Genomic DNA, 12,060 nt, shown 5'->3' with positions numbered 1-12,060 from the left:
TGTATATATATTATGGGAATAACTGAACAAAATAAAGGAAATAATTTTCTTTAAAAAAAAACAAACCATTGACTATTAATATAAATATTGCTTAACTGATAAAATACCAAAAAAACAAGATTGGTGAAGTGGTTTGTGAACGAGACTTTCCTCCTTTGAGGGTCAAGGTTTGAGTCTCTTCATGCACACTATATTTCTTACATTTTTAGGAGCAGGAGCAGGAGCAGGAGCGGGAGCAGGAGCAGGTGCGGCGGCGGCTGCACCTGCAGCGGGAGCAGGAGCAAGAGCAAGAGCAGGACCAGGAGTGGCTGCAGCGGCTGCCGCGGCTGCAGAAGCCGAAGGTGCGGCGGCGGCTGACGCGGGAGCAGGAGCAGGAGCAAGAGCAGGACCAAGAGTGGCTGCAGCGGCTGCCGCGGCTGCAGAAGCCGAAGGTGCGGCGGCGGGAGCAGGAGCGGCAAGTGCGGCCGCGGGAGCAGGAGCGGCAAGTGCGGCGGCTGCTGCACCTGCAGTAGGAGCAGGAGCGGCTGCAGCGGCTTAGGGAGCAACTTTGAGATAGAATTTAAAGTTAGGATTTATGATTTCCAAATTCTATGTTTTTTTCCCACGCGAAATTTTTTAATTTTTATATATTTTTTTATCTAAACACCGGAATTGGTCCAAATGACCGTAAGCTAAAATAGGATTCTTCACACGAGGGCAAAATAGTAAACGTCAAATATTGAAATAAAATTTGGAGGACGAGTACATTCACCAACCAAATACAAGACAGAATAATCAACATTTTAATTAGTCAATTATTTCATAACCAACTGTTCAATCAATTATGTCAGAATCTTCCCTTCGCATATGGAAAATTTTAAATTTAAAAAATAATAATAATAACTTTTTTGCCACGGATAACAGATTCACATTAAACCAAACCAAACCCTCTCTTATTACCGGTAAAAAAATTAGGCAAAGAGAGTAAAGAATGAGAGAAATAAAGGAGGAGACAAACATGGAGGCTCAGCCTGGAGTTGACCTTTAGCAGTTGGGAGCCTGAGAGCTGCAGAGATTTTAGCTTCAATTTCTATCACTTTCATCACATATTGGAAATGGGTTTTTGAGAGTTTAGTTGCCCGTTGAATAATTCAACGCTTATGTGCTTAGCACTGGAAATTGTATTTTCATTGTCTTTTATTCTTGTGGAGTTGCAATGGTGCTCTTGTTTATACAGGATCCATTCCACTCTTCCCGCCACATCTCTAACTTACGACACCTACTAACTTATATTGCTAAGTGATCTAACTGATTCGACTGTGACAACATAAGCTCATTTAGAAACTAAACTAAACTTTATTCTTGTCCTGTGATCAAACGTATGACTTTTGGTTGAAAAAAGTGGATCAACTTTGTGGTTCTTGTTTGTTGTTACACACCAAAGTCTCCAGCTTTAAAGATTGTGGCACCTTTGTATATCATTTCTTCATATTTTCATTTCCTCATATTAGCATTCTGGAGTTTGCATAAGAGTTGATTGAGCTATTGGCAGACCCCAATATGAAAGTTTAAAAAAAGGCCAGAGATTATTCATTCATATGTTGTTGTATTGCATCAAAGAACACAACTTATTCAAAAATAATAAAAATAAAGAAGCATGAATGTTTAAAGATGGTGATCATGATTCACAAGACTCAGCCTCAGCCTATACAATCAAACTCTCCCAGAAGGCCCAATTGCCTGGAAGTACATGATGGTTAGTCTTGGAAAGAGCCATGAAATGGAGAAAAAGAAGCTAGCTACCTTGCAACAATGGCTAAAATCACAGCAGACACATAGCCAGCCCACCCAACCGGCCTTAAGGGATTGAGAATCGGAGTAGGAAAGGCAATGAAATGGAATCTCGATCGTTTCTTTTATCCTTTTAAATGTTGATAAAGCAGCTCTAATTATCCCATAAGCTAAAATATTAATTGAAAACCAACAAACCCCTTCATAATCCACAGCCAAATCAGACGTGAATTTGAGAAAATAGAGGAACCAAATCTAATCATTTCCAAAACCAATAAACCGCGATGAAAAACTTGAGGAGCTGATGCACAAAATAATAATAACAATACTAATCAAACAACACCTTAAATTATACCCCAAAATTAAACCTGAGAAATAAAATGTTGATTTAAAAAATCTGCAACTAAAAGAAGATTAGACGATTACCTGGGCTCAGTGAAGCTCTGAGGCTTATAAGAAGCAGAATTGAAATTAGAAAATGAGAAGAACTAGGAGAGTGAACGGCACCACGGGACAGAGAAGGGTGGAGAACAGAAAATTATACACGCACCCATTGATATATTCAGTGCACCCATAAAATTCTAAAAAACCCAACTTTACAGTGGACTGAAAAACCGGCCAGCCATGGCGTCACCACAAATCGAAACCAGTTGGTCAAAACACTCTCTTCTTCTGCTCCTGTGTCTCTCTGAATTGGGCTCCACAAAGTTGAATTGCAGCTCTCTGAATTTTCATATGGGACTACAAGCTTTTCTTTTGGGACTACAAGCTTTTCTTTCTTCTGTAGAAAAGGAGGGGACCGTGTGGTGTGGGCCACCTGGGAAAGTGAAAGATAAACCGTGTGGGCCACCGGGGAAGAGCTTTTCCACCACACTGCGATTTTCCAAGAAGCTCTCTCCTTTCCGTTATTGCCTTTACACTAATCCCATAACACTATAGCATCTTCTTCTCATTGTTTTCAGTTTGGGTGGGATGGAAATCAGATAATTAAAGAAAAAAAGCAGAGGATCCGTCTGGGAAAGTTCCTTTCTTTTTCTATGTAAATTCCTCAGTTTTCTCAGTAACCAAACAGAGGTGTTTATGTCTCAAAGAAAAGCACTGGCTTATTAGCTGTGGAAATTGAGAGAGCAACAACTGGTTTCCTGGTTTGCAAATACTCGTTGTGGAGATCAGTCTTCTTCTAACCCATCTTTAACACCTAGTAGTAATCATTACAGACCCTCCTTGAGTTCCAGGGATGAGGCCCAATTCAGAATCAGCAGAGTGGATATTTTTAGCCACTAACCTTGGCCTAGAGATGTTGTCAGCTGCTTGTGATCAGGCTTCCTCCCCAAGAAGACCCCACTTTGCACTATATGGGATGCTGTTGGCTATTGCAGCTGTGCTCATTTCCATTGGGGAGCTAATTTATAGAGGTCAACAGGAAAACGTTGAGTTCAGGAGCCGGGGAATGCGCTCGTGGTTTTATCATCCACCAATTCCTCCATATACGCCTTTTGGTACTCTTCCTGACATTTTTGGACTAGTTGCTGGCATCTCACAGTGCATTTGCTCTATAGTTCAGTATGTTTACTGCCTTCGGCATGCTGATAGTCCTTTGAAAGCATCCCTTTTGCCTGCCATATTTCTTATCTGTTTAGTTGGTTCAAGACTAAGTAATAAACGAATGAACGCCAATACCACTGATAACATGGACTTGTCGGAAAATTCTTCAAGGTAAACACGAATTACACTGCTCATATGCTGCTTAATTAATTTGCATATTAAATCTTTTTGCAGCTTTTTAGTCTGAGATAATACAAAAGGAGGCTTTTTCTTCTTTATTTATTTAATTATTTATTTTTGGAAGTAGATGAGATGGAAATTTTAAGAAATAATTAAGGGAGATTTTATTGGATATCATATCACATGGGAATTCTACTTTATTTCAATAAGCACAAAATGTAAAGACTCAAGTGGGAGCAGATAGAGAGAGAGAGAGTGGCTAATTAAGCTAGCTCTCTATCTCAAATAAACAAGACAGTCGTAAAAGATTGTTTTCTTTTCTCTGTTTGCCTTTTCATCTGTATGCATGGCTTCCATTCCACTGATAGAAAATATTCTCACTCGGTTGGTTTGTAGCACGGAAGAAACTTCGTTGCATCCAATCCCGGAGTATTGTGCACCTGCAAATATACCATTTCTCGATAATCAGGAGGTAGAGGTACCAATTTAAATACGATTTAAAGTAAATTATTTCCAAAACATTTATATATATATATAGACATGCACATATATAACCTTGAAATATTAATTTAAAAGTTGTCATTTGTATATATATATATCATGGGCATAACTGAACAAAATAAAGGAAATTATGCTTCCATCTTTCTCTAGATAGTAAAGTGAAATTTACCCTTTTATTTATTCATCGTATTTGTATGCATATCATATACATACATATATATATATATATATGTGTGTGTGTATGTGTACATATCTTTTGTTTCGGGAGGACATGATATATCCGAAAGGCTTAAGTTATGAAGTCCCATATGAAGGCCTACGTGATGAAGATGATGAAGTCCTATATGTATCACGGAATGTCAATTTGGAGCTCACTTTGCGAAGGCCACATTGGTATTGAATACAATAAAGAAAAATTAGGTATTAGACATAACAACTAATTAGGATTTGAGACAGAGTATTTTCTGTTTTTATTTTAATATCTAGGAATGAAATTTTGTTTTGAATTAGGCCAAAGAGGAGGCCCATATGTGAAATAATTTTCTTAAAAAAAAAAAAACCATTGACTATTAATATAAAATTGTGTAACTGACAAAAATAGCACAAAGACAAGGTTGGTGAAGTGGTTTGTGAACGAGGCTTTCCTCCTTTGAGGGTCAAGGTTTGAGGCTCTTCATGCACACTAAATTTCTTATCTTTTCAGGTTGTGAGCAACATAGTGCAGCAATGGCGGTGGATGCGGGAGCGGGAGCGGGAGCGGGAGCAGGAGCGGGAGTGGGAGCTGGAGTGGGAGCGGGAGCAGGAGCGCGAGAGGGTGCAGGAGCGGGAGCTGCGGCGGATGTGGGAGCATCTGGAGCAGCTACCAGAGCCGCTGCTATGGGAGAAGCTATCGGGGCTACCAAAGCGGGAGCCGAAGCAGCTGCAGCTATCGAAGGCCCCCCTAAGGCTCCGGCGGGTTTCGCGGGTAGTGATCGCGGATTGACGGAGGTGGGCATGACTTTGAAGTAGTTACATTGTGTGTAATTTTGATATTTTTCAATTACATTAATTTTCTCTACTAGAATCTACTTGACTTTCACTCCTCAAAAGAAAAACTCAAAATTTCCATGATTAAAAAACAAAATAGATTTCCTAATTAAAACATCAAATTTGTGTAAATATTGTCAAAGATAAGAACTACATTTGTCACATAGTGGCATGTAACAATTGACGTGGAACGTAAGAAATTTAATATTTCCAAAAGGGTTAAAAAAATGGAAACATTTAAAATAGGATCCATAATTTTAGGATTTTATGATCCATAATCTATCATAAAATATTTTTTCATCAGTCACTTTTATTATCTTCTTACCGATCAGACAAAAGAAGGGTTAAATTTTTGAAAGTTCCTTAATGCCCTTGAGAAATTATATATAGGGTTATTCGCAATAATGGTCCCTCAACTATACCCGTAGTTACAGTTTGGTCACTCAATTCAATTATTAGTTGCAGAGGTCATTCAACTAGGTTCTTTGTTGCACCATTAGTCATTTCATCAAACTCTGTTAAATTTACTGTCAAAAGTGAGGATAAATTCAGAAATTCATCCACAACCCTTCCTCTCCTCCACAACCCTCCCCTTCCTCCACAACCCTACACTTTCTCCATTGCCGCAACCCACGCCTTCCTCCTCCACTTCCTCCAATTCTTGCACCATTGCACCATTTGACTGCTGAAATTTTTTAAAGGGCAGAAAAATTGAGGCTGATCAATTAAGATAAAAAAAAGAAATTGAACGGTGTGCCTTCGTGCTGGCAAATAAGAAGGGTATTTGGCGCAAAAACTCAACAAAGGAGTTAATTACTGAAATGATGAAAAAACCAGCAAAAACCTTTCATCCATGTCTATCTACCATTCAAAACACAGAAGGTGTTGAGACTTTGAGACTTTGCACACAATTCCCAAACCCAAATCCATATCCCTCACTAATTCTAACAGTTGTTATATGGGAAGGAAGAGGCGAGCGCTCTCTCTCTCTCTCTCTCTCTCTCTCTCTCTCTCTCTCTCTCTCTACATTTATGTATTTTATGATTGATGGTTTACAGTGAGTGCTGGGTTGGGGTGGGAGGAAGGATTGGGTGGTGAGTTTGGTATAAGGGAGGAGAAGCAATCGAGTTGTCTTTCTCTTTTCCTTTTTCTGCCCAGATTTTGGTACAAGGGAGGAGAAGCAAGGATTGGGTTGCGACAATGGAGGGTTGTGGATGAAGAAGATGGTTGTTGATGAATTTCCGAATTTACCCTCACTTTTGACAGAAGATTTAACAGAATTTGACTGAAGGATTAATGGTTCAACAAAACACCTGTTGAGGCCCAAAAAATCCACGGTTGGGCCCGAAAATATTCTCGGTCCAAAACGATATATTATTGAGAAAAGACCCAATTTTGAGCACACGAAAGTCCACCACGCACAAGTCAAACTCCACGTGCCATGCCAAATAAATAATATGTCATGCTAGGAATCGAGATTACGATTATAAAATGCATTAGTTCTACAAATCCATGCTAGTTATTCCACCAAGCATCATAATTAAAACATGCCAAGCGACATGCCATGCCAAGCACAAAATTGTTATCTCACACTCAACCACGCTACAAGCCTAAGTGGGCCCAAGCCACTCAAACGCCCGGGGCTTACTTGAGTGGGTTGTGGCATGGATGGTAATGAATTAACATGAGGCCCATTGATGGCCCGAGAAATGGAAGGTCTAGGGTTGCTTGGGAGCCTCGAGACTCAAGCCAATTTCTTAGGCCCAAACATGTGGGTGAGCACAAGAGAGAAAAATAGCCCAATAGCCCAAGCAAAATAGCTTATTAATACAACAAAAAAGCCCAATGTTTAACAAAAATAACCCACTTGCTTAAGGAACCACTTGGGCCCATACAAAACCCCAAAATCAGCCACAAAAAACCTCAGCCCTTTGCTGGAAAATAGAAGTCAGGTAGAGAAAGTCTGCAGGATCATTGACACAAAGCTGCTGGGAGGTTCCAGCACATGGTGGGAGCAAGTTTCAAAGCCAAAACATCCAAGGAACCAGGGGGTATTAGCAAAGAGAAAAAAGCACCCTTCGAACCAGCATATATATCCCAGCTCCTTTCCTCATCAGATTTAGCCATGGAAAAAAGGGAAGAAAGCTAGCCATGGAAAAAAGGGGAGAAAGTTAGCCATGGAAAAAAGGGAAGAAAGCGATAAAAGAGATGGCTGGGAATGGAAGTCTCCCATAGAGACAGCTGCTGAAAAAGGAGGCCTTGAGCTCCAAACTCTGATCTGGTGCAAATAGGCAGAATGAATTTCATCAAGAAGGGAAAAGTCAAGGAAGGAGATGAGAAAAGAAGGGAAAAGCTTGGCCAAAATGGGTAGAAGCCATTAAGATTTCTTGGGAAGTGATGGTTTCTAGCGGCTATAAAATGAGGTCTCTTCCACCCAACAAAACTCAGCAGCAAAAAAACCCACGCCTAGAGAGCAAGCTTTCTCTCTAACTTGCAAAAACCCAGTAATTTCGTGCATTGTTCACCCTTTTCTCCATTCCTCTCTTCTGGCAGACAGAGTATCTGTCAAGCTGCTGGAAGAGCATTGTTCTTCATTTCTCTTCCTAGCCAAATCTCCTATAAATCTCCCCTTTCTCACCTTAACACTTCCCTTTTTCCCCCTCAGAAAGCCTAAATTTCCCCTCAGTGCTAAACTCATGTTGATTTTTCTTCCATGCCACATGCCTCTCATGCCAAGCTCAAAAGTTTACCTGTAAGCATGCAAAAATTACCTGTAAGCTGTCATTATTTTGGTTGGTGAAGGTAACCAAAATACTTCCTAAGGCTCCGCTGCCCTTTCGAAGTATTTTCGGGGCTTAATTTTTGAATTCAGACAAGGGGGATAATTCCATTAGTCTGCCCTTTACGGCAGCCCAGCCCATTTACAGCTGCCGGAAGAAAAAGTCCCCTACAACACCTAGTTGAGTGACCTCTGCAACTAATAATTGAATTGAGTGACCAAACTGTAACTACGGGTATAGTTGAGGGACCATTGCTATGAATACGAGTTACTGTTTGCATACTGTTCATTAGGAATAGTGAAATGACGTTTGTGCCCCTACTTAACTGTTGCCCTCTTACTCATGTTGACTAATGAACAGTACAATGGCCTTTTTGCCCTGATGCACAGCGACATAACCCTTTTGCCTGATCGCTTCTTTTTGGAGAAACCAAAGCTGCTTCATCGAATAGAAGTGAGAGAGAGAGGCCTCAGAGATCATAGTCGTCTTCTCCAATTCTCAGACATGGGTACTTTCAAGGTAAGCCTGCATAGCTTATTCTCTAATTCTCAGACATGGGTACTTTCAAGGCCTCAGAGATGATAGTCGTCTTCTCTAATTCTTCATCTCATTTCATCTGCTCTTCGTTGGTTTAGCCATCTTTCATCCTCTGCCCAACGTTCGTTTGAGAGATTTTCGATCTACGAGTTCATCCATCGTTTCTCTTCAGGTTTGCATCCCCTCAATTTTTTAACAGATTAATGGCTTGGTGATGGGTTTCTGAGCATGCTGTTGAATCCTTTGATTCCTTGCCCAAATTGATTCTGCTGCTGTGATGATCTGTTGTAGTTATTATTGTTGTTGTGGGAAAGTAAGCATGCCAATTTCGACAATTTGTAATGATTTTGCTGCTGTAATGGGTTGTTAATTTGTTGTTGTGATGATAGGTTTAGATGTTTACAATATCTGAGCATGTTGGTGAATCCTTTGAGTGTTTTGGTAACTGGGTACTTGAGAACTCCCAGCATGGGGTTCCTGGCTTTTATTTTTTTTATTTTTTATTTTTTTTTTTGTGACTTTCACATCGCTTAGTTTGTAGAGTTTTTGTACAGGCAAAGAAGGCCTCTGGATTACAAGGTTGTAATTTGATATGTACGCTTTTTTTGTTGTTTTTTTGGTTGTTTTTAATCTGAATTTTATCATTAGTTTTATTTTCAATTGAGGATCCATATACATTAGCTATTGTTTTGTTTACAAAGATTAGAACTAAAGAATCACTTTATAATATTTCAATTGATCTGCTACTTTTATTGGATTCCTGGGTATTTTTTCTGTCTTCTTTTTTCAACTTTCATATCATATTAGTACATCCACCACACAGACACATCTTTCATGCTCTGATTTTCGTTTGTATTGCTTCTAAAAAGTTAATTATTAAATTTTCTTGAACATGGGTTTCTTTTGTTTGTAGTAAAATGTAGAGTGTTTGGAGAAGCTTGATGTGAGCAGAACTGCCATATCAGAACCACCCTCCAACCTTTATCTTTTGAAAAATCTTAAAATATTATCAATTCAAGGATGTAAAGGATCCATCACCTTCTTCTATTGATTCCAAAAGTGACTGCCCATAAAAGTGACTGCAATCTTTTGGGAAGGGGCAATTCCAATGTTCTCAGCTGGCCGTCCTCATTGTCCAATCTATTTTTTTTATTTTTATATAAATGCAATTCAGTGCTATCTGCAAATTGTTAAGAGTAGTCCTTTGGGTTTGAAGCTTTGTTTGGATTTTGATTTGTGCTCAACAAATGTTCATCTCTTGACGATCCAAATGATATTGTCTTCTTTTAATACACTCTTCATCTTGACATTCAATCTTTTCCTCTGTTTTCTTTAATTTGCTTATTTTGAATCACTAACAGAGCAATGGGATTCCCAACTTTTTTCAAAATTGAAAATGGTTAATATTGCAAATGGAAGGAAAGGTGGAACTGTTTTTTTCCCTCTTTTTATTTTTATTTTTTATTATTATTTTTTATTTACTATTTCTGTGTTTAAGGAAAAGAAATTATTAACGTGTTGGATTTGGTGAGATTTTCTCTATAGCTCTTAGAAATTTTTATTTTTATCTGAATTTTGATTCCTTTGAGTCATAGCATTTATTGGTGCTACATATTTTCTGCTTCTTTTGTGATCGAATGTGTGTGAAATTTTGTGTGTTTGGCTTCTGTTTTCTTGTATATCTACTCTTTTGCTTGCGTTTCAGAGCCATTGTTTAGTTGTAGTTTATGATAAATGATGGCAATGGATACCCAATAATATTCCTGTGCTTTGTGGGAAAACAGACGAAAAGGAACAAAAAGTAAAAAAGGGAATCTAAGATTCAAAAACTTTTATGTTTTTATTCTCTGTTTTAGAAACACTTGCTTTCGTCCCCAACAAAAACAATCAATTCATCAACTGTTGATGGGTTACTCTAAATTGTGTAATAATCTATTGCTGTTAATATTAGTTTTATTTATGTATTATTTTCTGTTTTTCTGTTCATATGTTTTTATATTAATTTTGTGTAGTATATATATATTTGGTGATTTCATGTTAGAGATGTTAAAAACTATCTCAACAGCTTTTTGATGTCGTTTGCTGCCAATATATGAACATGAATGAACATGTTAAGATAAAGAGAGAGTGAGAGACCAACCTGAGGATGTTAATGACTGCTAGAGAGAGAAAAACGTAGGAGAATAGTATTTGTATAAAAGTTTTTTTCATTGAAATTATGATTTAGATATGTGGTACTATTGATTTTTCATTGAATTGATGAACTGAGTATATGTTATATTAAAGATTTGATTATGGTTATGAACCGGGCATGTTCAAGATTTAGTATTTTTTAAATCAAATTTATGAACTTCACATCTATTATACATTTTTTAAACCAAAATTTTGTAATGTGCATTGTCGGATGACACTGATACCTAACAAGATAAGAAACCATTTACCAAATTTATAGCAATAAAATCAACACCCCTTGATTTTGATTCTGTCCAAGCTCAAGTGTTTTGGCATAATTCTCTGATACCTATTTAATAATTGTCACAAATGTTCTGAATTTGTTTTCAGTTGGTTTAATAGATTGAGTTTATACTTTTGTCCATCAGATTAATAGAATGCTAGATGTATCTAGACTGTTGTTTGTCATGTTCTATTTTTTAACTTGATTATGTCATAATAGTTGTTGCCCTCACCCAAAATTTTCTATTTATATACACTAACACCTACTATTTTCCAAGTTTATCCCAACAGAGTCAAAACCTCTACAGAGGAGGAGAAAGAACATAAGCCACCTGTACAGCAGAGATAGCAAGATGTAGATCCCCTTCCACCACCCAATACCATATATATAAACACCTGTCCAAACTCTTTTGAACAATAAGCAACTAAAAGTTGCTCATATTTTGATGTTTTTATATCTGCTTGATCTATTAAAATGTGTCCAATATTTTCACATAACAAGCAGCACATAAAACATGTTATTAGTTTATTCTTTGTAACTTAAGCTAGCTAAACTAAGGAGTACCATTTTCCCTGCATATTTTCACGACTTTATACACGTTTCACGCGATTTCAAAACCGACAGAATCGCGCGGACACATTGCTAGTAAATGTACTAAAACAGATGATTCTGTAATATACGAGGGCAAAATGGTACACAAAATAATGAAATAAAATTTGAAGGAAGAGTTTGTTCACCTACCAAATACAAGATAGAATAATCAACATTTTAATTAGTCAATTATTTCATAATAAACTGTTCAATCAATTAAGAAATAACTTTTTTGCCACGGATAATAGATTTACATCAAGGGGAATACTAGCAATTTTCTCTCTAACCTTCTCCTTTAGACCTTCTTCCTTCTTCTTATGCCATGTGTCACTTTCTTTATACTAAAATAATATCATTAATGCATAGCTTTTGTTTTCCAAGATTACCCTTATTAAATATATTGACTTTCATATTATATTTAATTTATCTAAAGGAAATTATGGTTCCATCTTTCTCTGGATAGTAAAGTGAAATTTACCTTTTTATTTATTCATCGTATTTGTATATATATATATATATATATATATATATATAGCGGAGAGAGAGAGAATCACTAGGCGTCTTGTTAAGTCATGAGTCAGTATTAGGAGTTTTTGTTGATCTTCTCTTTCAGAAGTCTAGTCCAGAACTTGAGCAATGAGTCGCTTATTTAGAACCAACTCTTGTAACTCTAAC

The 12,060-nt window shown here is 37.5% G+C and overlaps 2 protein-coding genes and 1 long non-coding RNA gene across 4 annotated transcripts in view; all 3 read left to right on the top strand.

Moving 5' to 3' along the window:
• The window catches only part of LOC18777506, a 1,832-nt gene extending 1,294 nt beyond the window's left edge, over nt 1–538 (top strand). The window contains exon 3 of the mRNA XM_007210094.2: nt 145–538. Coding sequence (XP_007210156.2) covers nt 145–538 — 394 coding nt within the window. The remainder of the gene's footprint in view (nt 1–144) is intronic.
• LOC18777074 lies at nt 1,636–5,075 on the top strand. Of its 2 annotated transcripts, none has more exons than XM_020564917.1 (3): nt 1,636–3,486; nt 3,892–3,967; nt 4,700–5,075. In XM_020564917.1, the coding sequence occupies exons 1-3, from the start codon at nt 3,008–3,010 to the stop codon at nt 4,976–4,978; spliced, it is 834 nt and encodes a 277-aa protein (XP_020420506.1). In that variant the 5' UTR covers nt 1,636–3,007; the 3' UTR covers nt 4,979–5,075. The 2 variants fall into 2 exon arrangements, with proteins under 2 accessions (XP_020420506.1, XP_020420505.1); XM_020564916.1 differs by having other exon boundaries at nt 3,892–3,973.
• On the top strand, nt 8,223–11,371 carry LOC109949078. The gene is made up of 3 exons (XR_002271548.1): nt 8,223–8,321; nt 8,438–8,511; nt 11,085–11,371. It is a non-coding gene; the product is annotated as an uncharacterized LOC109949078 (long non-coding RNA).

Source organism: Prunus persica, chromosome G5 (assembly GCF_000346465.2).
Source record: "Prunus persica cultivar Lovell chromosome G5, Prunus_persica_NCBIv2, whole genome shotgun sequence".
Classification (NCBI taxonomy): domain Eukaryota; kingdom Viridiplantae; phylum Streptophyta; class Magnoliopsida; order Rosales; family Rosaceae; genus Prunus; species Prunus persica.
The sequence above is the reverse complement of the archived record's forward strand: the minus strand, read 5'-3'. Positions and strand labels throughout refer to the sequence as shown.

Bases quoted from the DNA above. Each gene is read 5' to 3' on its own strand.
- LOC18777074 (XM_020564916.1), top strand. From the start codon at position 3,008: ATGAGGCCCAATTCAGAATCAGCAGAGTGGATATTTTTAGCCACTAAC. The intron at 3,487-3,891 runs GTAAACACGAAT...GTTGGTTTGTAG, and splicing joins TTGTCGGAAAATTCTTCAAG to CACGGAAGAAACTTCGTTGC. The intron at 3,974-4,699 runs GTACCAATTTAA...TTATCTTTTCAG, and splicing joins TCGATAATCAGGAGGTAGAG to GTTGTGAGCAACATAGTGCA.